This window comes from Melopsittacus undulatus, chromosome 8 (assembly GCF_012275295.1).
Source record: "Melopsittacus undulatus isolate bMelUnd1 chromosome 8, bMelUnd1.mat.Z, whole genome shotgun sequence".
NCBI classification, from domain to species: Eukaryota; Metazoa; Chordata; class Aves; order Psittaciformes; family Psittaculidae; genus Melopsittacus; species Melopsittacus undulatus.
Genome location: NC_047534.1, coordinates 37,435,482 through 37,461,334, shown reverse-complemented (window position 1 = coordinate 37,461,334; position 25,853 = coordinate 37,435,482). Strand labels below are relative to the sequence as shown.

Below are 25,853 nucleotides of genomic sequence, written 5' to 3'. Positions count from 1 at the left end.
ACAGATAGGTGTGTAAAATATTTTTGCTACTTTAAAGGCTGGGACTTCAGCTTCAGAATCACTTTGGAGCTTTGGATGCTTGTTATCCTGTATCATTTCACATTTTAAACATTCAGAGCAGACCCTAGCCTCCTATGTCAGTGGTAGGGTTGTCGGAGATTTGCATTAAGAATTTTTCATTATCCTTTATTGAGAAAAGAATGCTTTTTAATCATGATTAAGAAATCAAGATAATACTTTGTAGTAATCCTTAATTTTTTCCAAATCATTCACTAGGTTTTAACTTAGGTCAGCTTCAAATATCCAAAGAGGTGGTAAATGACGTTGTTCTCCCTAAATGGGCTCATTCTCCAGAAGATTTCATTTATAAACACAGGAAGGCTCTGGTAAGATGATGTTTGTATGTGTGAAGTAGTGATAAAGCACATTTATACATTATCACTGTGTAAAATATTTGGACTACATTCAAACTAGAGTTGTGGTTGCATTTGACTTACAAATACTATTAGAACTTTCAGTTAAAAGCACTGTGCATATGAATAAAATGTTCAAAAGAAAAAAGGAAAGATCCTGAAAATACTAATAATTTGGGAAGTTGCTGCCCTAGGAGGTAGCATGCAGAATTAGGTGGGTTTAGGTAGTAAGACTTACCTTGCCTTTTAAAGACTATTCTGTGTGGTGCTAGGGAACTAGCAGCTTACCCTTCCTTGAATAGTTGCATTTCAGTAGTCTAAATGTGTTGCTTCGCTGTATTCAATTTCCCTCTCACCTGGCAGTTACTGCCCTTAACGCACATGGATATTCTTATGCTTCTGCCCTGTACGTTTCTATGTACGTGGTTTGTGGATACTCTGAGTTCAGTAATTATATCTCTTCCATGGAAAATACTTCAAGAAGGGAGCAGTATTTACTCTTACAAGAGGATTTTTTCCTTCTAGGAATCTGAGTATGTTTCTGCTCATCTTCACGAATGGATAGATTTGATTTTTGGCTACAAGCAGAGGGGACCAGCTGCAGTGGAAGCACTCAATGTGTTCTATTATTGTACTTATGAAGGTACTAAGCAGTATGCTCTCTTGTCATTGTCATCAGACTTGTGGGTTTTCAGTGTTAGAAAACCCTTGATTTTTGAGCATGCCATACAGTAGCATACGGTAAGGTAGGAGAATTATCGATGAAATATGGCAGCATAACTTGTAATTTATCATCACATAAACATAATATTGATGCTTTGATCAGCAGTTGTGAACCTAAAATATTAAGAAAGATGTTTTGGTTTTGTTTGTGGGTTTTTCATTGTTGGTTGGTTTTTGGTGTTTTTTTTTTTTTCTTTGAGGGGGTGGTTCCATTTGCTTGTATTTTTGTTTCTAAAAGTGCTTAGGGTTTTTTGTTAGTTTCTCATTTGGTTGCTTAAAAGCATTTTGTGGGAAGAAGCTTCTTGTGGTTTAGGAGTCAAGGCAAGTTACTTAAAAACAACAAATACTTAAAGACAGATGTTAGTCTGTTAATTCTTTGGAATTTTGGGTGGCTTGTGTGCAACTTATTGCATGCATACAATGTATTAAATTCATTTGATAAGACAAAAGCCTGCAATTCTTGCACTTACATATACCTAAAATGCAGAGTGGAGTTTTCAGATCATATTTTATACAGAGGCATTGTTTTGAGCCTTTTCTTGGGTAAAGGATGATAATGATGCAATTAGTTCTGCAACATTTTTTGACCATATTGATTCTCAGTAAGTTGTTTGGATTATATTGTTTTTCCTTTTTTCTATCCTTCATCGTTCTGGTTGTGATCCAGGGGCTGTGGATTTGGATGCTTTAACAGATGATAAAGAAAGGAAAGCTTTAGAAGGGATGATAAACAATTTTGGACAAACTCCCTGTCAGCTGTTAAAGGTAATGCTCTTTGTTGCCTTTCAGTCAGGCCTTTGTGGTTAAATCCAATTGAGTTAAAAGGACTTCTGAGATAGTGAAATGTAACGGTTTTTAAGATAATAGTTTTGAATTTTAGGAATGTTAAGTCTTTGCCACATTACCATTTGTAAAGGTCACACTGATGGAAATGTAGCATACAATTTTCAGAAGAAATTAATTTACTTTGAGAAGGAAAATTAGGCACTTAAAAGTCTTCTTTCCCATTGATTGCTGTACAACAACTTGATAAATATGACATTCCTTCAAATATTGTCTCCTAGGAGCCCCATCCACAAAGGCTGTCAGCAGAAGAGGTAGTACAAAGACTAACTAAAAGTGATACCTCTACTTTGAATCTCTTCCAACACCTCACTGAACTGAAGTCATTCTTCATAGAGGTACATCTGCTATTTGAAACTTTTTTTAAGTCTAATCTGAAACTTCTGATGTACTTGAAACAAAAGATCACAACCTAGACGAAAATAAACTTGTTTCCTATTTATAGAAATATTTTAAAATGCAGTGTGTATAAAATGAACTCTGTCTTCTTTCTTAGCAACGTAGAGGTTGAATCCCATAAATCTATATGTGTTGGCCACTTGTATGGGTGGTGTTTGAGTATTAAGTTAGCCACCACACAGCTAAGAACATCAGTGGTGGTATCTTAGGACTTGCTGAACTTGGTAGCTAAACTCACTGATTCAGGACAGAGCCAGGGTTTAATTTCTGGTGTTTGTGACAAAGCATACTTGCATGAACTGACAAGGTGTGTGCCAGTAGCTTAGAGTACTGTACAGGTCTGGCATTGACTTCAGATGTGTTGCATATTACTCTTTACAAGTTCTAGATTTGTCCTTCAGCTCTTGGACATAATCAGACCAAAACCATGTCCTTTCTTGTAGGGAATCAGTGATGGTGTGCCCATTGTCAAAGCTGTTGTCCCCAGGACCCAGTCACGGTCTTTTATTTCTCAGGGAAGCCCAGAGATTTTGGTGAGTTGTGCTATTGGTGTGTCAGTGCTATTCTTAAACTGCAGTCAAATACGTGTATTTTTTTCCATACAGCTTGTAAAGAAGCACTTCTTAAATGTCTTTGTTCAAATATGTTTCCTTAATCTATAATGAATGTCACTTGTAAGTTAAATATTTGTCTTCTGAAGGGAAGCCAGGCTGATCTGTTGAATGACATTTAAGAACTGCTGATGATACATGAGTTAAGTTGTAGTGAGGTGGATTGTAAGTTGCCCACTTGAGCAGCTTCCATGGTAGCAATTTCCTAATGCAATGCAGCCCAGCTTTAAAATGGCAGGATTGAGTTATTAATGGTATCATTATGCTTATCATTACTTTCCAAATCATATATTAAACTATACCATATGTGGCATATACACACTCCAGAGGCCTGCACTGTTCATAAAGTTAACTTTTGCACTGACTAGTAAAGATGCTGGTACTATAACAGATGGCTGAATGATGAAAGGAGAGTGGTTTTGTGATTATATCTCTATATATGGTCTGCATACTGGCCCCTGTGCAATAATATGTTTTGCAGGAGGGAATATTCTTTTTCAATACTCCTATTTTGTAGGTCAAACTTATTGTCCTGGCATAATGTCATATGTGCATGTGACATTCGAAATTTAGACATGTCTAAAATGCTCATTGAAAACATACCTCAACTATTTGGATTCTTGTCTTAGTTTCTCAGAAATGGAATTATAGTGTGACTTTTTTAAAACCTCCCGTGTTAGTATGTTAACTGTTAGTGATTACTGTTCCAAAGAGAAGCAGCAGCTTAAACTAAATGACTCAACTGTAATGAAAGGTTTATGAGGGGTTCGTTGGCTGAGTTTTTTGTTTTGTTTCGTTTTTTTTGGCTCTGCCTTCTTTCCCCCATTCAACTTCTCTGACCTATCTAAAACATTCACTGTTCTAACTCAGTAATATATACTACACATGGATTAACTCACCTGAGTGAGGTTATTTTATTTACTTGTTTAGAAAATTTGTGGGTGAGTGGGGGGTGTGTGTTTTGTTTTTGGTTTTTTTTTTTTCCTTTGTGGTAGATTCTTAAGAAGCCTATACTGGTTTTTATGCAAGCTGTGTTACCATCAAAGCAAGAAGAGAATATACCTCTGAGTTTCACTGATGTTTCTGTCAAACCATTTTTAGGTAACGGCAAGCCTCAACTGCATTATTGGAACTCATGGTTGGCTGCCTTATGATAAAAATATCTCCAACTACTTTACATTCATCAGGGATACCACAGTGACAAATCCCAAGTAAGGAAATGATAATGAGGGGTGCAGATGAATGCATACACAATAATAAAATACAGTAATTGTTGAACAGTTAGTGGATTGTACTGTTACCATTGGCTGAATTTTCACCTAAGAATGCCTCTTCCAGTGTTCAGTAACATCACCTCTAATCTGTAACATGTAGAGAGTTATGCAAGTGACATTTTAAGGTTCTGCATTCTAAGAGCTATTTCTAATTTTTTTTCTTATCATAAAAACTCATCTTGGAATCTGAGATGGGCAGTCTTTGTTACGCTACAGTGCAGGTGTATGTGGTGGTTTTGTTTCTCTGTTTTTAATTCAATGTTATAATACTTAGTAGCCACATGAGTTATTAAATTGCATAAAAGACTGAAAATATCTAAGGTGAAATCTTGCTTCCACTTGCCAATGGCAGTGAGTTTTGCTGTGGTTCTTGGGAGGCAGAATTTCACCTCCTGTCTTTTATTTTTTTATTTTTTTAATATAGCCTCTTTCATAAACAGAATTTCATAATTTTTAAGGTTTTTTAATTTTAAAGTGCAAAATACATAAAATATATTGATTTGGACTAAGGTTACTCTTATTTAGCTGCTCCTCATTTCCCTACAGAACACAACGCAACGTGAGTGGTCCTTTTGCCCCGGGGCTGGAGATCACCTCTAAGTTGTTTGCAGTATCCCATGATGCAAAACTGCTCTTCAGTGGAGGACACTGGGACAATAGCATCAGAGTAACATCACTTACAAAAGGCAAGCTGATTGGACAGCACATCAGGCATATGGGTTAGTAACTAACTCTTTATATTGTGAAATTAAAGGTTTTATGTATTGTACCTTGATGTTTGGTCTTTTTGGAAAGAACTACAGCCAGGGCACTTGGGCACACAAGCATAGCATGTATAAAGAAATGGTGGTGTTAAGAAGAATGCTGACAGCAAACCAACATACATTGTTGATGTATTGCATGCACATCATCATTCCATGGGGAAATAGTCTTAAATATGTATGTGATAATTTTTCTGTTTCATTCCTTCATCTAGATATTGTGACCTGTTTGGCAATAGACTACTGTGGAATTCATTTAATTTCAGGCTCCAGAGATACCACCTGTATGATATGGCACATAATTCATCAGGTAGGTTTTTTAGGTGTATTCTAAGAAGCAGTTTCAGAATATTTTTTGTGCTTCTCTGTTTTGGTGTGATCATTCCTTCATTTCCTTCTTTTCAGGATGGCAGAGAAGAAAGTCCACTAAAATTGATTAGCTTAGTAATTTGGTTACTACCATTGTGTTCTGTGTTTGAAATATTCACTACACACATTACCTACTATATAGCTGAAGTATGGTATTTTAGAGTCACTCTCAAAGATTTCATAGATTATTTTCAGTATGGGCAAATATTACCCCTCATTATACAGATGGGAGAATGGAAGGAGAGAAACACTGCTTAAGACCTACCAAAATTAGTCAGAACAATACTTATTGTTGAGTACTTTTACATTTCTAGGCTGCTGTTCACTCCAGTAGTTGCATTTTAGCATTACATTTTGTCCTGGGTAGTACTGATGACTACACTAGGAGTTAGCAACAACATTAGACTGTTTCCTGGGTTTGCACTTTTAGTTTTGAATTCTTTAATATTAGTCTTGTGCTTTCACATAATGAAAGTGCTTGCACAATGCATGTCTGTGCTTACACTCAAAATGTGAGACAGTTTCCACTCTTATGCATGTTAAATGTTCACTTCTGATTGCTGCTTGAAGCAACTTCAGATATACAGGTAGGATGAACTGCAGGCAGGAACTGTCATGTTATGGACAGTGCGACTCCTTAGTGCAGTATTTGTCTCAAGTAAGGATAAATGTTGGAACTTCAGAATTTATTTCTTTGCAGTTTGTGAGTCAGTCATCCTCTGGTGATTAACTTTGTTTAGAATTGCTTGTTTTAAGACTTCTACTGTATTTTTCTTTTTTATTTAATATATATATAAGTGATGCTGTATGTATTGTAAATTCTTCTTATGAGACTTTTATCTTGGTCTTTACAATGTGGCGGCAATGGGACTGCATACTGTCACTTCTGTTCTTCTTGTCTGTTCTGCATTGTCACCTTCTATCCCAGCTCTGTCTTTTGACACTTGTTCTGCATTCCTGCATGCTTCAGGCTTTCAGGGTTTGATTGGCTGTCAAATTTCTATCACAGAAATGAGAATAAATAGTGCTCTGCAGAACTATTTTCTGTACCTTCTCTTTAAGTACAGGTCTTGCCTTTCATGTGGTTTGTGAGAATAAGTCTGTATATGCTGACAGTACACTCCCTGGAACAAAGTACTAAATAATTTTGACACCCTGCAGTCATGTGGGGAAATTACTGTTTTCAGTGAACATTCTTGCAAGATTTCCTTTGCATATCACTGTACTGGTAGTCACTGAGAAGGGTTATTTCCTTACCTTTTCCTTAGAAAATGGGATTTAAAATAGAAATTAGAGTTGCTGTAACTTTAAGCAAAATAGCTTTCAGTTTCTTTAAGCCTGGCTGTGGAGGTAGTGCTTAATTCCTTGCACACCTGGACGTCTGAAGCGATAGAAGTCAGCTAAGTTAATCTGTCTTTCACATCCACATAGTAACTATGTTCATTCGTTCTTGTGACTTAAGTAAATAGGGCTGCTGACATAAAAGGCAAAAAATTGAAATTGGAATGTGTGAGTTGTACCTTTGGTTTTGGCCTATGTCAAATATACATCTCACACAACCAATACTGAAGATACCAGAAACTTATTTTTTGTTTGTCCTTCAGCTGCAAGAGAATGTGTCATTGCACTTTTTGTTACTCTCAGGGAGGAGTGCCTGTAGGCCTGGCACCTAAGCCATTACAGATCCTTTATGGGCATACTGATGAAGTTTCGAGTGTTGCCATCAGCACTGAACTGGATATGGCAGTATCAGGATCCAGGGTAAGCGTCCTCATACCTTCCCCTTCTTTGCTCTCTTCTCAAACCATAGAGCGTGTCTGAAGTTGATCGAGTCCAATAAAATGTGACTATTTCACAATTTTTTTTCTTCAGCCTTGCAGAAGATATGTGCCATCTCCCTTGCTGCCTGCTTAAACCAGGCTCTCTCTCAAACTGCACAGCATAGGCCTCAGCTACCATGCTGTGTTATTCTGCACAGATGAGCTTTAATGTGTGTGTGCTTACTTGACAATCTTAAGTTTCTCATAGAAACAATTCCGTGACAGTTTCTTCCTTGATTCCATAACCTTGAAGGTTCTGTGCAGCTTACTCATGCTCTACTGTACTCTCCTATAGGCAAGCTGCTGAGCTCTGTACTGGACATAATGCTTACTCATAAATATGACATATGAAATACCTGATTTGCTGTCTGCGTGTCGCCTCTTGCTCTATTTGTGTTTGTTTTTTCATATACCTATAGTACATGGCCTTGAGGAGAATGCCTCTTCGTCTAGAATTCCTAATGCTCAGGAGTCTTGATCTTCGGTTAAGGATTTAAGTGCTTTCAAATTATTCTCTCTATATTTAAATACTCTTTCTGCATGCTGTGGTAATGTGTCTGCTGAATAGCAACTTAACTGAATTTGGTCACTGCAGGATGGGACAGTTATTGTCCGCACTATTCGGAAAGGTCAGTACGTGAGGACTTTGCGACCCCCTTGTGAGAGTTCTCTCCTGCTGACTGTTCCCAACCTGGCTGTGTCTTGGGAAGGCCATATAGTTGTCCACACCAGCATAGAAGGAAAGACTACTCTTAAGGTATTTAGTTTCATGGAATACCTCTCTTTCACTGAAGACTTTAATGATAAATGTACCTCACTTTATTTTGTAAAGTAATGAGGCTTTTTAAGCATGCTGTGTCTATTTCCCCTTTTTCTTTTTAATTTTGCTAGCCAATTTGAGTGCAATTTGATTAAAAGATAAATCACAGACATACTGTGCTCCTGTGAGCTTCGTGAAAATCTTCAAACACCTGTAAGGAAGATGCCCAAGCATGCACTAATGAATCTTCCTGGGGGAGCTGCTTTGAAATGTAAAATGAGGGGAAATGAGTTCCACTGTGCACAGATACAGAGACTTACAAGGGAGCATTAAGTTCTGGGTACAAGATGCCCAGTGACTACACTGATGTTTCTTAGCTTTGGATTGGAGGTATAGCTGAAAGGTTTACAGTTTACCTTATCCTATCTATTAAGTAGCTGTGTAGTTGCTTTAGTAAGGGTAGAGCTATTATTTCTGTGAGCATAGGAAATTTGGTGGAAGACAATTTTATTGGAGAATAGGCATGCTAGCTGCATGGGGAAGATGGGGAGAGAAGTGACCAAGGTATTGTCAGGCTGGAAGAGCTTAATATGGTCATGTTAGCTGTATCTTTAATTCATCAATAATTCATTGCCTTGTCCAGAAAATGCTTCCATATCTAGCTCTGTGGAAATATACCCATTTCCTTCTGCTTTTCAGACGGGGGTAAAGGGTAGCAGCAGGGCGGAAGATGAGTGCTCTTTTCCCTTCTCTCTTAACAAAAACCCGTATAAAATAGACCTGTCCATTAAATCCATGGATATTTCCAGAAAATCTGGGATTGATTAGATAGGTAGGTAAGATGTTACCATGTTGCATCATGAGGTAATGAGGAATAACTTCAAAAAATACCCATAGAGGACCTGGTATACGTACACATTGCATATAGGCTTGGTACTCTTGTATTGGTTGGCAAGGAGGCTGTTGTCAGAAATATTATCTGTGGATTATTGTCCAAGTAAGGTCCTGTTAGAGAGCTCAAGATACAAATACTATAATCTTAATCCATTCAGTCCTCTGTGACAGATTTATTTTTGATCATTCAGGATAAGAATGCATTACATCTCTATTCTGTCAATGGAAAATACCTGGGTTCTGAGACTCTGAAGGAGGAAGTGTCAGATATGTGTGTGACTGGCGAGTATATCGTGATGGGCAGCTTACAAGGATTTCTTTCCATACGGGATCTCTACAGGTAATGTACCAACACCATCAGTGGATTCTTATTGAGATGTAAATATAAAGGCTTACTGAGAAAAGCTGTGACTGTCCCCATGTCTCATTAGACACTGGAAAGGCAGCAACTGTATGTTCAAGCCAGTGTAGTTCTGCATGGAGTTTTAAAGTCCACATACTGCTATGCCCTGTAGAGCTCCATTGCTCCTCCGAATGGGAGTTATTATAGAATCATAGAATGGTTTGGGTTGGAAAGAACCTCAAGATCATCTAGTTCCAACCCCCTGCCATCGACGGGGACACCTCACACTAGGCTATGTCGCTCAAAGCTTTTTCCAACCTGGCCTTGAGCACTGCCAGTGATGGAGCAGCCACAGCTTCCTTGGGCAACCCATTCCAGTGCCTGATCTTTTTCTCTTGGGCAGTTGTGGTACTAATGTCACAATTCTTCAGCGAAATGGCTTAACTTACCCATCCATGCCTTTTCTTGTTACTTAAGCTCTATTCTGGGATGCAGTTAGATCATTCCTTAGGAGTTTACAATAACTGAAATTTCTAACTGGATCCTTGAGAAACTGTTCTATAACGCATCGTGTGGATAGCAGTTTCAAATGCAGTGTGATTCTTTGCAATATGTGCAAATACACTATATACTATATGTGATTTTTGTTCATTTCAGCTTGAGTTTGACCATCTCCCCCTTAGCCATGAGACTGCCAATTCATTGCATTTCTGTCACAAAAGAATATAGCCACATCCTTGTTGGCTTGGAGGACGGCAAGTTGATTATCGTTGGTGTTGGCAAGCCAGCAGAGGTAAAACCCACCATCAAGAACTTTTTCTACCGAACAATGGGAAACTCACTTATTTCTGCTTTCCAGTTGAGCAAGAGGTCTCCTCTATGGCAGGGTAAACTTAAGAGCAAATTTCAGTTTTCAGTGGGAAAGAAATAACTTTTGAGACTGCTCTACTGAAATTTCTCATTAAGAATCAAAGGTATAATAGGGATCGCAGATGGGAAGCTCAGCTGGACTAACTTCCAGACTTCTATCACACCTGAATGAGCAAAGTCATAATAGCTAACCTTTTCTGAACGTGATAGTGTTGTCAGCCACTTCTTGATGAGATAATTTTCCAGAAGAAAATTGGAAATGAAAGAGAGCAAGATACTTTTATTTTTTATCGTTTCTGTCAGATATCTTTTAATACACATTGTGTGACATTGGGGGAAAAAATATTACTTCTTTCTGTTAAGAGTCTCTAATTGCAATGCACAAAGAATCACTTGTGTAGGTTCCCAATATGCTCTGTGCTCCATATGGTGAATATAGATTTGTTGGTACTGCATATGCAGTATCAAATACAAGAGCATCCATCTGTCAAATAGCTATGCCCAGCTTTTCTTGTGCAAAATGTAGATTTTGCTTTAAGTACTATTTCTCATGACTTTCAAAGTACTTGAGTTAGCTTATTCTCTTTATAACCCGATCTCCATTGTGCTGCAGTATATTTATTTGAAAACGTGATTATCACTTTTGCATGACCTTTAGTAAATGGCAGAGAAGATGTATCAATTTAATTTTGTATTTCAATTGTCAAAGCAGCAACTTTATTTGCCAGCATTTTAAAATGTTTTAGCTAGGAGATATATAGTTTAATATGGTAGTCTGATTTTGCTTGCAGCAGATGGGGAGGGGAGGTTTCCACTGACTTCCAGTTGGACAGCTTTTTCCTACCGTAGAATTGACAAAGAGGTGTTTATGATGTGGTTAAACATATGTTTGTAACAGCAGCTTTAAAGTCACTGTCATTTCTAAGCTTCCTATTGCATAGAAAAGATCTTTTGTGGGCTGAAATTTATGTATCTCATTAGACCGAAGGCTTTTTGTTTTTTATTTTTATTTTTTTCCCCCAGTTCTTTCTCACATCTATTTTTGTAGCTATGGAAAAAGTGTTGTTTCAAATATTGGGTTCCTTTTATGAATTTAGAGGCTTTCCAATGATTTTCTGGGATTTTCTGTTTATAATTCAGATGATCTGCAAGCTTAATATCCATGTACATAGATTTTTTTTTTAAAAAAAAGCACAAGCGTGTAAGGAAAAACGTTATATCCCAGATTTTCTAGTTTTCTATAATGGCATCAATATATTTGAAAAGTATGTGTATGTGGGGTATTTATTTGTTTATTTATTTGTAGTTTGGAAGAAATATATTTGTTACTAGAATTTTATCCTTATGCAGAAGACAGTGTTCAGGATTTCGATGGTACTGATCCTTAGGATAAAGGGAGAGACTGACCTTTAATGTGCGAAATGCTGCTTGGTATTAAGATTGGCCTGTAGTGTTTCTGCATTGACAGTATTCAGTATAAAGTGAAGTATAAGAAATGTCTGTATTTTAACAATTACTTTAGCTGTTTGGGATGTTGCAGAGCTCTGAGGAATTATTACCTGTTAGCGTTAATCCTGGTCAGCACTGTGCCTTTCCTAGAACACTGCTACTGTGGTGATAGAGTTCTTAAGCATGCTTCATTTGTAGTATTAACTGCTGGGAACTGCTCTAAACTTGTTCTATTAAGGCATGCATCCTGTTTATTAACTGCAAGGGATTTCTTAACCTAATCAGCTGCCAGGCTAATCACTGCTGTCCAATCACAAGTGTTGTACTTGAGGAGTAAATTAAAACAGCTTCTTAGAAATTATTGTCGGATTGCAGACCTACCAGATGCTGGATTTAATACAGCCTCTGGTTGCTTGTTACCTGTCTTGACTTATGCAATATTCAGTATGAGTTATTTCTGGTTTAAATTTTACTCTGAGCACTGCACACAGGATCTTTGGAAGACTGTATAAATTTGACACCAGGAGAAAACCTTTCTCCCTTCTGCCATCACTGCCCTGCATTTCGGTTATATTTTCCTTTTCATTTCTAGCAATTTTTGTTTGAAATCTCTAAAATAAAATGTCCTTTCTTCTAATTCATTTTTTGCTTGACATTCACCTCATATTTCTTTTTTTTTCCTTCCTAACACTGCTTCTAAGCTGTTTGAAGTAGGTTAAGTATTAAATACTCATGATTTGGCATTATCCCTTTAACTGTTCAGTATCAGAGAAGACTGTGATTAGTGTTTTGTCTGATGTTTTTTGTCAGTCCCAAATATCATCCCTAAATGTAGCTTTTGGTTTGTTTTCAAATAATTTTTGTTGGTGTGATTTTGTTTATGCAGTACATTGTAGTGTCTGCATTTCACCAAAATCAGTGTCTGAATTCCTTTTTAATTTATCCACCTTATCCCTTCCCCCTCCTTTTGTTTCTCTGAATTACTTTTAAACAGATGCGCTCAGGTCAGCTTTCCCGAAAGCTGTGGGGATCAAGCAAACGGCTCAGCCAGATTTCATCAGGAGAGACTGAATATAACACTCAAGATTCCAAGTGATTGCTGCTTCTACCTTCTCTCACGGATTCCAGAAACATATTTAATCTTTTGGTCACTTTAAATGTGTATCTCACCTTTCAGAGCCTTAATTCTTAAGTCTGTTGATGATGAACCTATGGTAGAGATATAGTAATAAGCATATGTAATCAGGCAACTTAGCTTGCTTGCATATTTTTCCTTAACTGTGTTGATGTGGTCACAGCAGGATCCCTCTCTAAATAGCTGCTAAAAGCGTGTTTCAGAAAAAAAAATAAATTTTGATAATTTAAGATAAATAGCATTTGATTTAAAGCTGAATAGGGCCAAGTGCTCGTTGATCACAAGCTGTTTGGCTTTGCTTTGACAGCATTGTAATTCTCCAGCAGTAAATGAAAATTCTGGCAGTCGCAGTGGTCAGATTCAGACTTGAGATAGCTGGCAGTTATGACCTTTTCCATGTATTTTTTTTAGCCCAATGAACATCTGTTGCAATTTGTTCCTGTAAATGGCTATTGCTATCTTCTTTAGTATAGTTTTAGTTTTAGGCTGTTTGGCAAGGGACATCTGTATTGCACTACTTTATTATCAGAAATTGTTTAAAGTACAGACATAACTAACTTCAAGGGAGTTGAAGGTGGTGAAGGAGCTAAAGGAGGTAGGAAATACTTGCTGCTGAAAATTTATTTATATTGTTAGGTAGACTAAGCCACACACCAAGAAATCCCATAATATATTTAGTATCTTTAAGAAATACAGAGGAAGAATTGGTATCCATATATTGATCAAAGATCAATCTGCTTCATTAGTAAGGTAACTGTAGTGTTTCTGCATTGACAGTATCTAGTATAAAGTGCAAAATCATTTAAACAGTGCAGCATAATTTAATTAAATAGCATCTGTTTGTTTCTTGGCTTGGTGTTCACCAAACCACTTGTTAGCCTTTTTTTCTTGTTTGCCCTCTATAAACAAGCAAGGAAACAGATAATGTATCCACTTTCAAGATGTGTTTAAGACATGGGATGAGAAAATATCAGATCTTTACCTGTGCTATATCCAACAAAATAGTTATGGATTGTGTGCTATGTTTTAGAGAAGCCATTGCTGATTTTATTTTTTTTTGTTTAGCAATACATGATGATAGAAGGGTTGCGTTTTCCTATAATTCTGATATTTTTATAATGTTATTGATTTAAGTGATAAACCCTATACTGTTAGAAAAGCCTGGTGCTGAGGGAATAAGACAGGTTTTTGGATTGGCATGCAAAGGTATGTGTGCATATGTATTATATGTGTGTATGTTTGTATATATATGTATATTCATGTATGTATGTCTATTAAAAGGAGAAAATACCGTGGGGTAAGAGGAATTATAGGCATAAAGCAGAGCTCTAAGTGATTGTTAGCTAGTATGTTCCCCTTTGACTACTCCTTTCTTCCCTCTGCCATCACTTTTCTTGTTATTTTTATTTATTTATGGAAATGAAAGTGTGTTGTATCTCTTATAAATGTTATCAGATGCTCCCTGTGGCTGGGGAGCTGTTGAACTACCTGAGGAACTCCATAATGTATAATCTTATTTCATTAACTTTTAGCACAATATTTATTAACTTTGTAGAAATAGTATCTCTTTACCGCACAAAAGGATAATCTTAACAAGTTCTGTTAGTCTCATTTAAACTGTTCTCACTGCCTCTATTTCTTTACTGGAAAAAAAACCCAATCAGCCCTCCTAGTGTGCTGTGCAAAGAAAGTCGTGCTGCTTTTTCTCAACTTTTGTAAATGAAATAAGAAATCAGACTAGTGAATAAGTGGGTCTATGCATAGTTGCAATGTTCTAGCTAATAACTGTGACAGACTGGATTGTCTGGAAAGTTAGGAGAAATAAGAATTATTTCCCTGAGTCATTTGCCAAGAGAAGATTAAATTTCCAGAAGTAGAATGGTGTGGTTTTTTCAGCCTCCATGTATGTAAAGAAACTACTCAAATGCACCTGTACTTTCAAATAAGCTACAGAGATGTGAAAACACTATTTTATAAACAATTGCTTATCCAGTAAGAGTACTAAGGATGCTCTGGAAGTATTAAGTGTGTTCATGAGAATGTGAAGTATGTTTGTCCATTATGATTTCATGAAGGAGAGATTCCAGGGGACATCTCCTGAGAGCAGTTGAGAAGAATTTCAGCTCAGAATGTGAGATCTTTCTGTGTTATGGGAAGTTAGAAAATTCATTTGGGACACTGAGTTGATAGTTTTTGTAAGTTTGCATACATGTTCTGGCTAAATGCATATATGAGGTTAAGTGTTTACTTGCAGGGGAAGAGGGCAGGAAAGGATGTGTTGGGCTAGCAGAATCAAGAGGAAAAATTGAGGAGAGAGGTCTTTTGTAGTGTTTGGTGAAAGCATAGTTTGTTTTTTGTCACTTCCACAGAGGGGTTCAAATAAGGGTTTGAAAACATCCTACTGTGAGTTAGGTAAGTTTATACAACAGTTGAATAAATGGTTGATTGTAGTTTAGTATTAAAGAATACTGAATACACTGCATCAGTTTAAGTAAAATATAATGTTGTTGCAATAATTTGGGATGAAAGTCTATAGTGAAAAGCTTTGACACTGAGTACCATCATTTCATTACATTACAAGCATTACATGATTGTCACAAGCATCTGGGATAGGTTTAATTGTGGGTGTTTCCTGAGCTCTGAAATTTAAAGCTAGTTTGTGTTCAGGACAAAGCAGCAGCAAGAATGAAGAGGGGCAGAGGTGAGCTCTAGGCTGCTTTATGCTCTGTGTGGAATGACAACATCCATTGCCTTTTCATCTTTTATCTGGTCCTTGAGGATGGGGAGGTAAACACCACTGCATGTTTAGCATTCTAGAAAGACCCCATAGACTTCATCTAAACCCAGCTTTAAATAAAAGATATAGGACACAATTGTGTTAGGTGGTACGTTGTTTCTTTTGGCTTTAACTTATTTGTATAAATATTTTTTTAAAGTAGAAAACATTTTTTTCTTATCAGCTATTTAGGTTGGTTGAGTTGAGGTCTGTTATATGGAGTGCACTGTGAATTAGCAAACTGACTTCCATAATTCTTTGGTTTCCTCAAGTTTGGTAGTATCTTTTAATTTTTTAGAACAACTCTAATGTATCAAAGTTCAAGATATTCTTACTTTTGAAGCTGAGTGAATAGGAGTGTAAATATATATATTTCTGAAAGAAAATGAAACCCAGCTCTCTTTCCATACTTGTATATAAATGAGATCAAGTAGTTAGCAGTATTAACTTCTCCATAGCACAGTTTTGAACTTGCATACCAAAGGATGATATTTAGAATACATTTCTCCTTTATTTCAAGTGAAATGTTTGTTAAATTTCTCTATCAATTTACTTGTTCTTGATAGTATTTTACTTTATCTATAGTGAGGAATCTCATCTAGTCTGTGCAGGTTTTGTACTATACAAGCATTCAGAAAGTGAAATGCTTGCTGTTCAAGTTAGCATCTGACACAAATTACTTGATATCAATATATTTGTTACCTAATAATCACAGATTATCAAGAAACTACATCTCTGTCATCCATGTACTTCAACACCAGCACAAAATAATACCCTTAAACTAACTGCACTTCTGATGGTTAACAGGCATTGTGGAAATTAGGGCCTGATCGATTAAAAAGGAAACAAACAAAAAAATAAAACCTATCTGCACCCGCACATTACAATTGTTTTGCTAATCTGCAATTGAAATAAACAAGCTTTCTTTCCCCCAATGTACCTTAGATCATGACTTTTATCTCAAAACAGGTTTATCAAGGTCTTCAGAGGCTTTAAATAAGTCTAGTCAATCAGCTGTTTTGTAAGGATCCTCTTAAGGGTTGTATTTTTGTGTCCTTTAAATGAAGTGCAATGAACTAAGCTTCTGCACTGTAAAAATGCTGTATGGGACTGGTAACAGTCCTACATCAGCCTGCTTTAAGGCAGTCCTGCAGGAGTGGTAAATTTATTTTTATTTGTAATGCACAGTAATTAGCTAAGTCTTCCAACTCTTGCCTTAGTCAAGCAAGGGAGCTGTATACCTCACTTCCCTAGACTGTCTCCCTCCTCCCTGTTTCCGCTGCAAGTCTTTCCCAATCTCAGTTAACAAAATCATTGAAAGTGTACGTACAGCAACCAAATGCTTAACAAAGTTTTTAGTGTATGTGTGTATATTTAGTTGAAAATGTGTATCTGTATACAGATTATGGTAGGGAGTTTTAGAGCTGGGGAGGAAAGTAGAGGAGGTGCCTGCCTCCATCATTTCCTACACTGAGAATCTGTAGACATTTTCTCTGTATTGTCACCTGAAGGCACTCCTCTCTTCCACTGTTAAAGGCATCTTGCTGGCTAGGTTAGGTGCTGAGGCTATGTGCTGTGAATATTTTTTTTTCCTGTCAAAGAATTACCAAAAAACCCCAACCCACATATAAATACATATCCTAATATGAACCTAAGGCCTCATCTAATACTGTTAGCTGAAAGCACTACATAGGGTTATATTTAATTGGGTGGAAATTCAAGCATGTACTTCAGTGCTTTTTAGAATGAGCTTTTCATGCTTTTTGGTTTAAAAGCTATGTTGGTTTCAGCTGTAAACATGACACTTATTAGTAGTTTCTTTTTGGGGAAAGTGACAATTTTTGTGCAGTCATATGCCTGTGGGTTCATTGTATACCAATGTTAGGCTTAACTGGTGTTTGGAAGATGTCTTTCTTTCCATCCCAAGACCCAAATTTCCCTCATTGCTATGAATTGCCCTTGCTAACAGATACTTTTAAAGGAAACAAGGGTTTTCTGAAAAGCTGTTGCAGTTAAAGACCCATAATGGTAAAATACTATTGTCCCCTTCATCGCTGTTATAATCATCAGATGCCTGAATGCAGTAATGCCTCTGAGTGGCAGCATAGCATGATATGTGTGAGTCTGAGTTGTGCACTACTCATCTTAACTGCAGTCTTGGACACTGCATATATGAGGAACTGCCTGTAGTGTTTAATCAAAGGTACCCTTTGTTTGGTTTTAATTCACCTTTTGCAGTGCATCTGTGGAAGAAATTTGGTATGTCTTCTTTTAGTTGCCATTTACCCAAATAGCCCAGATAAAACAAGTGTTTCACTTGTTTTCTTCAGAAGAGAGTTCTTCTGGTTACATGTTCTTTCTGTTTTTGTCTACTTGGGAAATTTAGCAAGTATTTCCAGAACTTAGGTCTGTGATGATACTCTGCATAGAGAATTTCATAATGTATCTTCTGTCCCACAAGCATGATTGTCAATATAGGTTGTGGTTTAAAGCTGCTAAGGTGTTCTGAGATTGAAGTAAAAACCATCCAGCCATATATATCTTAGATCTAACTGAACTTAGAGGCCACTTGTTTATTTAGTTTCCAGCCTAGTCAGTGTTCCTCTTGAGGGAACCATATTTTTTGCCTTGAAGTAACTTTGTAAAATAATCTTGCACCTGACAGTACTGCTTTAGTCATATGTAGCTGTGAGCTGTTGCTTAAAGAAAGCCGTGGTGGTGGTGGTGGGAAATCAAGGAAAACTTGTGATCTATTTTCTGGTTCAACCCTTCACTATGGAGGAGCAGCTAAATAAAATATTAGAGAAATGCTGCTTGTGAGACTTGCCTCCCTTTGGTCAGTGTTTTGATGGAAGCTGTAATGCTACTCACTTTGGTTGACGCATTTTTACTAATGCTAATGAGGGAGTGGAAGCAAGGGCCTTACAGCAACAGTTAACTATATCTTCTCAAATTCTCACAGACCGTGCAATTATGTGATTACAAATGGATTTTTTAATGCCAAAAATGCCTTTTTTAAGAGTCAAATGTTAGGTCTAAGGAGTGTTGGAAATACCTACTTTCAAAAATGAGCCTTCAGACACTGTAATAAACTTGCTTGTCAGTCTTCTGTGCAATATCTTTTTCCCTTCTGAGTGCTTTAAGAGTATACTGTATGTCTTCCTTTGTTTTGATCAGTATGTTTTAAGAGTGTGTATATTGGCTAATGATGGATTTTTTTTTTCTGTACAGCATTGTGGAAGATGTTTTAAAATTTTGCACTTTTCTAGGATTTGCAAGTTTGTAACCTGAAATTTTTAACATGCACACTTTTGTATATAATTAGCATTGTATATATTTAACATGAGTTTGAAGCAAATAAAAGTAATTGAATGCATAACTTCTCCCTTTAATAATAGTGGAAAAATTGAGCTAAATGTGTGGGAATACACTAAACTAACAATTCTTTAATTTAGCAAGTAAAGCTAGGCAGCAGGAACAGGTGACTCTGTCCTGTCTCAAATGTGTTAAACATTTAGTGGAGAAGGAATCAAAGTGGCTACCGGAAAATACAGACCCTTTCAGACTAATAGCTATGGTTACTCAGGTATTGTAATAAAAATTGTCCTTTTGCTGGGAAGGAAAGATGTGTGAGACATGAATTAGGATGGGAAAAAGAGCATACTAATGCATATTTATCTTTATTTATAAAGATACGGTTTTCCACCCACCCTGGGACTAGAAGCATCCCTTCCCTCCCTCCTCATTGTCTCCCCATTTAGTGACTTTTGCTGCAGAATATATAAGGCTACAGATTCTGAAGATTACTGTCAATCAGGAGGAAACTGAAATCTGTTCCAGGCTCATGTTCAGTCGGTTTCTTACCCCTGTAAACAAGAAAAACCATGCTGTGAGCTTTAGCAGGAGCTAGGACTGTGCTTCCATCTGTTACTAGGGATAGAATAAGCCATCCTTATTCCTATCAAGCAGAGTTGTGACTCCCTTTCTTCCCTGCATCTTGGGACATACATACTAGATTTCTTAATAATGTTTATATGACAAAAGACATGAGATCCTTCAATCTGGAGTTCAATGCATTAGGGCCAAACTGGCACTTCCCTGGCCTTCAGTAACAGGACTGACTATAGGGGCACTTTCTGTGAATGGTATACTTATATATAGTTCAGAAGCATAAGCATTAGTGGATGTAACACCATAGAACTAACTGGGTAAGCTAGACATCCTTTAAGTGCTGTCATACTGCCTACTCATCTGGAGCATAAAGCAATACTTTTCCCCAAAGAGAAATGGAAGCAAGGGATTAAGGGATTCTGATGTGGGGGACAGGCAGCATGGACTAGGAGTCCGATAGTATCTCTCTTCCTTTCTATCTGAAGGAGGAGATCAATTCAAATGAAACATTTACCTCAAAAATAGGCGTGCTCCTGTCACTCCTTGCAAGGTGGCTTTGTCTCCTTCCACTAGCAGCATCGCACCTTCCCGCAAGCCCTAATGTAGGTGGTAGCATTTATTGTTATTATCAAGCTATTTGAAAGGCTAGAGTGCTTGTCACAAGCAGGCCAGTCTTAGGGCAGCTCACCATGACTACAGGCAAGACTTCCATACATATTTCTAACAAAGTTGCCAAGGCAAACCTAGGTGAGTTACCCTGCTTTAGAAGCCAGTTTTGTTTATTTTATTTCTCACTTTCAAAGCAGAAACAATTAAGTGTATTTTTTCCATGATTACTTCTGCTACCACCATTCTTAAATCCAGTTTGGGCCAAGCAACAGCCAGCTGGTTTTGGCAGAGCACAAATTGTGTACTTCAAGCTCAAGCAGAGACAGGAAACCCTGAGGTCCCACTTTCCCATACAGACATACTGTAATTATGAACATACTACTGAATGAGCAAATTCAGAAATCTACAGAGATTAAACCAAAATTTAAAGTCAAGAGTATCTTCATAAAGATTACCATCTGCATGCATACCACCTCCAGTGTACAAGAACACAGCTGGTCACTGGTGACTGGAAAGATCAGAGCTGCCTCAAATACAGTGTTTTGCAACAGGACTCCATCTGATGGGCAGAATGTATTTCATTTGTTCTAACCCATTTTTTGCAAGTGAACAAAATCCAGACTTGAAGCTCTTGGCTAGAATACAACTAGCCTTCTATACTACAGTTCTCTAAGGCTTGGAACTTCAGGCAAGGAAAATGACAGTGAAAGCTAGCAAGAATGCATATAAATGTTTACCAAACTACAGCCATATAAAATCAGTAGTAGTTCCTGACTGAAAATGACTACCCACCAGAACTGGAGGGGTGTTTGGTTCTTCATGATACTGACGAATTCTTTCTTCTCTTGTCTCCTGCAATAATGAATGTAGATTTAGCTGCCTAGGAAGTCAGGTAGGGTTTGGAGCTATCCAGTTAGTGTAACACTGAACAATTTTGTAACATTAAACAAAACAGGCACGTCCCCTCAAACAGAATGGAGTGACAGGATTTACTTTAATAGGTATGTATTTTACCTTTCATCATTAGCAGTAATTGCTGCAGATTGATCAAACAGAACCCACACAATCCCAACCCTGGTAAGTCTTAAAACTTACTTCCACTCAATTAAACAAGTATTTTGGGGTTTTTGGTTCTGGGTTTTTGTTTGTTTTAATGCTATCTGTGCGTGCTGACCCTCAGAACAAGAGCACTGAAGCAAATGGATGAGATACCACCTTCATGGAGGAGATTAGTGAACCATGAATTTCCACTGATTAAGTATATGCTTGTCATCAAGTAGGTATTATACCGAAGAATTTCCTTCTGTGAGAAGCTTTGCCATGTTTCCTAAGAGTTTGCTGCTGAACTGAGCAACAATAGATGAAGAAATCAAACCAGAAGGATTTGTTGGTAAGGAAACAGAACACAGCAGGGACTTGGTACTGCACAGAGCTTTCAGCTTCCTCTCGGAGAAAGAACAAAAGTTATTTATAGGGAGAAGACTGCCTGCTTATCTAGTGACAAGCTGATTAAATGGGTACCTACAACTTCATTTAGATTCTAGAAGCACATCTGATCCTTCATCTCTTCATTGTTCCCTAATTCTTAATACTTCTCTAACCATGAAGAAATCTTGCTTACAAGGAGAGAAGTTTTTTGGCTGTTAAAAGAAGCACCACAGAAACTACTCTCTGAGGAACTGGCTCCTAGCGAACTATTCAACAATGAGCTCCTCCGTACAGTGGATGTGGCCCTCTTTGTGGCTGCAGTTTCAGCTATACCAGTACATGTGCTTGCTTGGCACTGGCCAGTACCGAGTGTGCTATCTTGGCGGCCACTGGTCCCTAAGTATTTTCTTACAGAACAAGACTGCATGCAATCCTAAGATCTCCCTGTTCTGATAGTTCCTTCAGACCTTTAGGTATTTAGGCCTCTCAATGTATGTTTAACTTGAGTCAAGCAGCAGGCAAGACAGACTATAATAGGACTTTGCAAAAACACAGTGCATTGCTTACCAAGTTTCAAGTTTACTTCCTTCCCCCACCCCTCCAGTTCCATACCAGGTATGAAACAGCAGTATTTCAGATACTGCAAAGCTTCTGTTTGTGAAAAACACTTTGTTCCATCTCAGGAATACTGTTGCCAACTCCTCTTCCCACTCAAAGTAAAGCTTTAGGAGAAAGTAAAGTGTTACTGCTTCACTGGCATTTCCAGGTGCTCTAGGAAGCAGCTGTTAGACATCCTATAGCTTTTGTAAGGCCTTATGTGTGCACATGATCATTAAACCTCTGCACCCTGATTCCTGTGTTAGCTCTGGCATACTTTACTTACACCCATGTGACTGCTTTTAACATCTGGGTCCAGGTAGTGGGGGTTAATATTAAAAGGAACTAAGCCTAGGGCCTGCAAGGAAGGTGGATAAACAATTGGCATATCATTGGTAGTATTGATGCTGACGGTAGCGACATTAGTTCCTGCACTGGATCCCATGTAAGGAATCCCATCCTGAAAGACAAAAGCAATGATTAGTATGCAGTATAACAACTAGGAGCTGCATTTTATAGCATCTTTTATCAATCTCAGAGACTCAGCAATCAGATCAAAATCCTTCTAGCTCATCTCACTATTAACTTTACAGATGAAAAGCAGAACAAGAATTCGGGTTTTGAGGTGCGCAACAGTTTGTATATATCATGGTTGTCAGAGAACTAGTTGTTGAGTGTCCTGTACTCACAACTCTGATTCCAGCGCAAGGAAGAACTTATGAGGTTGTCAGTGCATATACTGGACTCTGCTATCGAGAGACTGGTCTAAATTTCAATTACAGGAAATACCTGAACAGGTCTTAACTAGCTTCTGAAAACAGCAGATTGTCTGAAGCTGAGTATGATGGTGCCACAGCATCAACTTACCAGTACTGCTAGCAGCCAGTTTAGGGCTACTTATGGTATTACTACTACATACATAATACTACGCTGTACACGGAAGGATTCCATATAAACATGCAAGTATGTGGATAATGCTGAACAATTTATAAAAATAAGCTATCTTGAGAGGACTGACACTAATATAACCAAATAGTTATCTAGACTTCATGAGGACTTGAACATTTTCTGGCTTTTCTGCCCCCAACTGGCACTGGATTTCTTTATATTAAGAGAGCCTAGCTAACCTTCCTTCTTGGCAGCTGGCCTTTTCAGACATATGGTGCATCAATCTGCCTGAAGTCGCTTGGAGTTCCATACTGCTAGAGGAACACCTTGCTTCTGTTCTCCTCCATGGATGGTGTATCTTTACTGTGCCTTACAAGATTCACCAGTGAGAATGGGGCTGCTAAACAGAACAGCTCAATGGCATGCAAACTCGTAATTCCAGGTTAAGGATGTAACATAAGGTAATTAACACCATTGTCAGCACTAACAACAGGACATTAAAGAACATGTCTAAAAGGCACATAGGGATCCAATTCTATCATCAGTTTATTAGCAAAAGATCTACCATGTGAACAAATCAGTATTTATTAACAAGAAACAAAGTGGACATCTTAAACTGAAAACCAGGGTTTCTGGACATAGATTAAATCTTGCACTGCTTTTCATTAGTATGGTAAGTTGAGGGCCTTGCTTCTAAGGTACTACACAGCACTGTCCATCACAGTCTTGCAGTCCCACATCTGGGAAACTGCCCTAGGCAGTTTGCTGATCTTACTCTTTTCAGGCTTCAGACTAATGACATCCCTATTTGGCCACAGAATCTAAGTTCACCAAGTTGCATGAGATGGCTCGGTATTTGAAGTCTATAAGAAACAAAGATGTAGAATCAACTTGGATTGGATTAGTCTGAACAGCTTATGCATGAGATCCTGCCATTCAGACTTGGCCCAACTCTTGTAGCTTTTACCTCAAGAACTCTTTTCCTGATTTCCTGTATCAGACTGTTGTCATAGAGAGCTTTCAGGAGACGGAATGTGTTCCCACCTCCTGCAAAAGACAGTCCAGCTTATTTAGTGTGCTTTCACCACCAGTTTTAATTGAAGACCTTATAAACTTGGCAGGTTCAATCATTTCAATGCTCTATTCAGGGCAGTATCCTGCTTTGAGCAGCAGTAAAACCAGAAGCTTCAGAAGGATGGTAATTGGGCAGGCTGTGGGTTCATATCCCAAGTCCTTGTGACAGTGATTCTGGCTGTTTGACAACAGACATTGTTCTTATATGCATATGTTAGGAGCATGGTATTAGGACTATGGTCAGTTTAAGCACAGTAGCCCTGGATCTTCTTGGAACTGATAATTGAAACTTACTGGAGATGAATTTCCATTAATAAATCTTTAATACTTCCCTCCCCACCACTAAATTTAGGGTGCTATTGTTCCAAATTAAAGTATTCTTTTATGTAGTTCCTAATAATTGCTAAATCTGACTTTTTCATTGTTGTCACTGTGGAAGTGCCAGCTCTAAGCAGGACTAATCCAGTGCGCTACATAAACCCTCATCAGGGAGCAAGAAGTAAAACTTACCGATAAATATTGCTTCAGATTTCCTTACAGCTTCCACTGGATCACAAGATTCATGAATGCTGTCCAGCCCATAACCTTAAATGAAAAAAAGTATTTACCTTTGCCACTTCAGTTCGATGGAAGAATGTGGTATGTCCAATCCCTCCCTACCCACCCCTGACCCTAAGCCAAATGCCTCACCAAACAACCAGGGAAATTCCAGAGAACTCTACAACATAAACTAAAGCATTTGTCTAGCACAGGGCTTCTGCATCCAGCTGTATCAATGGAAATACCTGCTTTATGGATATATGTGCTCAGTGTTCAAGAGCAGAGCATTTCACTCAGCAGGTGCAGACTCAGGCATGAAGTCATGCTGAGCATTACCAGCTAACTAGAAAATAAGAAAAAGCTGTCAGTGTTCAGCTTGGCTGTGAGTCTGAACAGGATGTCTTGCATTAGTGCAAGTATCTGATCTGAGTGTTGTTTTAGTGATGGCCTTCACAGATTTGTCTTGCTAGGGTTCACTGAGTACGGGAAGTGCCGGGAGAGATGGAAGAACATGGACATGTGATAGCAGCAATCTTTCTGCAAAGCAAGGAGCAGAGTGTGCTGGTCAGGGGAGTACTGACTATTCCTACAGTAACAAATCTAAAGTTATCTTTAATGGTGATAGATAGGAGGTGGAGGTGTTGTTGTAGGCTGCTCTGGAATGATCATTGCTCTAAGCAAAGCTCAGTTGCTGCTCATCATGGAAGCACATTATGGTAATGGTCTTCACCTAATACCAGTAGTTGCACGGCTTGAGCAGAGGTTTCAAATGTCCTGGAATAACCCCCATGTGATTAAGGAGAATAAAAAGATGCCACTTAGGAATAAGCATTTCCTCCCTGAAGTGGTTAGAAGTGTTTACAATAAGATTTCTTCCGGAGGCCTCAGAAGCATCTGCCCGTAACTCCGCAGCGTGAAGCAGAGCTAGCCGAACCCGTGTCCACCCAACACAGCACTCTGACAGAGCTGCTCGCCCACAGGCGTTCACCGCCACACCTCCCACGGCTGCCCCACGGCGACGCTTCCCGGCAGCGGCCCGAGGGACCCGGCCCAGCCTTACCCAAGCTTTCAAACTTCGCCCTCGCGGTCCGGGCGTAGGCATCGCGGTCGTGCAGGGCGTAGGGAACGAACAGCACCCGCTTCACCTTCCTGGGGAGGGAGAGAGCTCTTAGAGGGGAGGCGGGCGGCCGGGGCAGGGTCCCGCAGCCCCAGCGCAGCGCTTACTCCCCGAGGAAGCTCTTGATGTGCTCCTGGCAGTGGCCCAGGTACCCTCCTCCGTGCAGGGTGGAGTTGGACACCAGCAGCAGGCGCCTCGGGCCCCCCATGCCGCCGTGGGCGCTGTGTGTAACCAGAACCCGCCCTGCCCCGGCTCGGCGAGGCCTGGCG

The 25,853-nt window shown here is 38.5% G+C and overlaps 2 protein-coding genes across 2 annotated transcripts in view; one reads left to right on the top strand and one right to left on the bottom strand.

Annotated features, from left to right (window-relative positions):
- The window catches only part of NBEAL1 (neurobeachin like 1), an 85,140-nt gene extending 66,324 nt beyond the window's left edge, over positions 1 to 18,816 (top strand). Inside the window, exons 44-56 of the mRNA XM_034065306.1 lie at positions 277 to 386; positions 939 to 1,056; positions 1,804 to 1,901; positions 2,201 to 2,317; positions 2,822 to 2,911; positions 4,091 to 4,200; positions 4,810 to 4,982; positions 5,240 to 5,334; positions 7,038 to 7,154; positions 7,809 to 7,970; positions 9,059 to 9,207; positions 9,868 to 10,003; positions 12,524 to 18,816. Of these exons, the coding sequence (XP_033921197.1) occupies positions 277 to 386; positions 939 to 1,056; positions 1,804 to 1,901; positions 2,201 to 2,317; positions 2,822 to 2,911; positions 4,091 to 4,200; positions 4,810 to 4,982; positions 5,240 to 5,334; positions 7,038 to 7,154; positions 7,809 to 7,970; positions 9,059 to 9,207; positions 9,868 to 10,003; positions 12,524 to 12,625 (1,577 nt within the window). The 3' untranslated portion in view covers positions 12,626 to 18,816. The remainder of the gene's footprint in view (positions 1 to 276; positions 387 to 938; positions 1,057 to 1,803; positions 1,902 to 2,200; positions 2,318 to 2,821; positions 2,912 to 4,090; positions 4,201 to 4,809; positions 4,983 to 5,239; positions 5,335 to 7,037; positions 7,155 to 7,808; positions 7,971 to 9,058; positions 9,208 to 9,867; positions 10,004 to 12,523) is intronic.
- Positions 18,817 to 19,104: 288 nt separating this feature from the next.
- LOC101869697 (alpha-aspartyl dipeptidase-like) lies at positions 19,105 to 25,852 on the bottom strand. Its single transcript, XM_005144667.3, has 8 exons — positions 25,692 to 25,852; positions 25,528 to 25,616; positions 24,438 to 24,512; positions 23,821 to 23,900; positions 22,252 to 22,425; positions 20,733 to 20,792; positions 19,846 to 19,928; positions 19,105 to 19,306 (listed from the first exon to the last, which is right to left on the bottom strand). Exons 1-8 carry the CDS (start codon positions 25,790 to 25,792, stop codon positions 19,228 to 19,230), a joined length of 741 nt encoding a protein of 246 aa, XP_005144724.1. The 5' UTR covers positions 25,793 to 25,852; the 3' UTR covers positions 19,105 to 19,227.
- Position 25,853: the final 1 nt, after the last annotated feature.

Excerpts from the sequence above, each read along its gene's own strand:
- LOC101869697 (XM_005144667.3), bottom strand. The coding sequence starts at position 25,792 with ATGGGGGGCCCGAGGCGCCTGCTGCTGGTGTCCAACTCCACCCTGCAC. Across the intron at positions 23,901-24,437 it reads ATCTGAAGCAATATTTATCG|GAGGTGGGAACACATTCCGT; the intron begins GTAAGTTTTACT and ends TGTCTTTTGCAG. Across the intron at positions 19,307-19,845 it reads GGAGCACGCCTATTTTTGAG|GGGTAAGAAACCGACTGAAC; the intron begins GTAAATGTTTCA and ends TCTTGTTTACAG.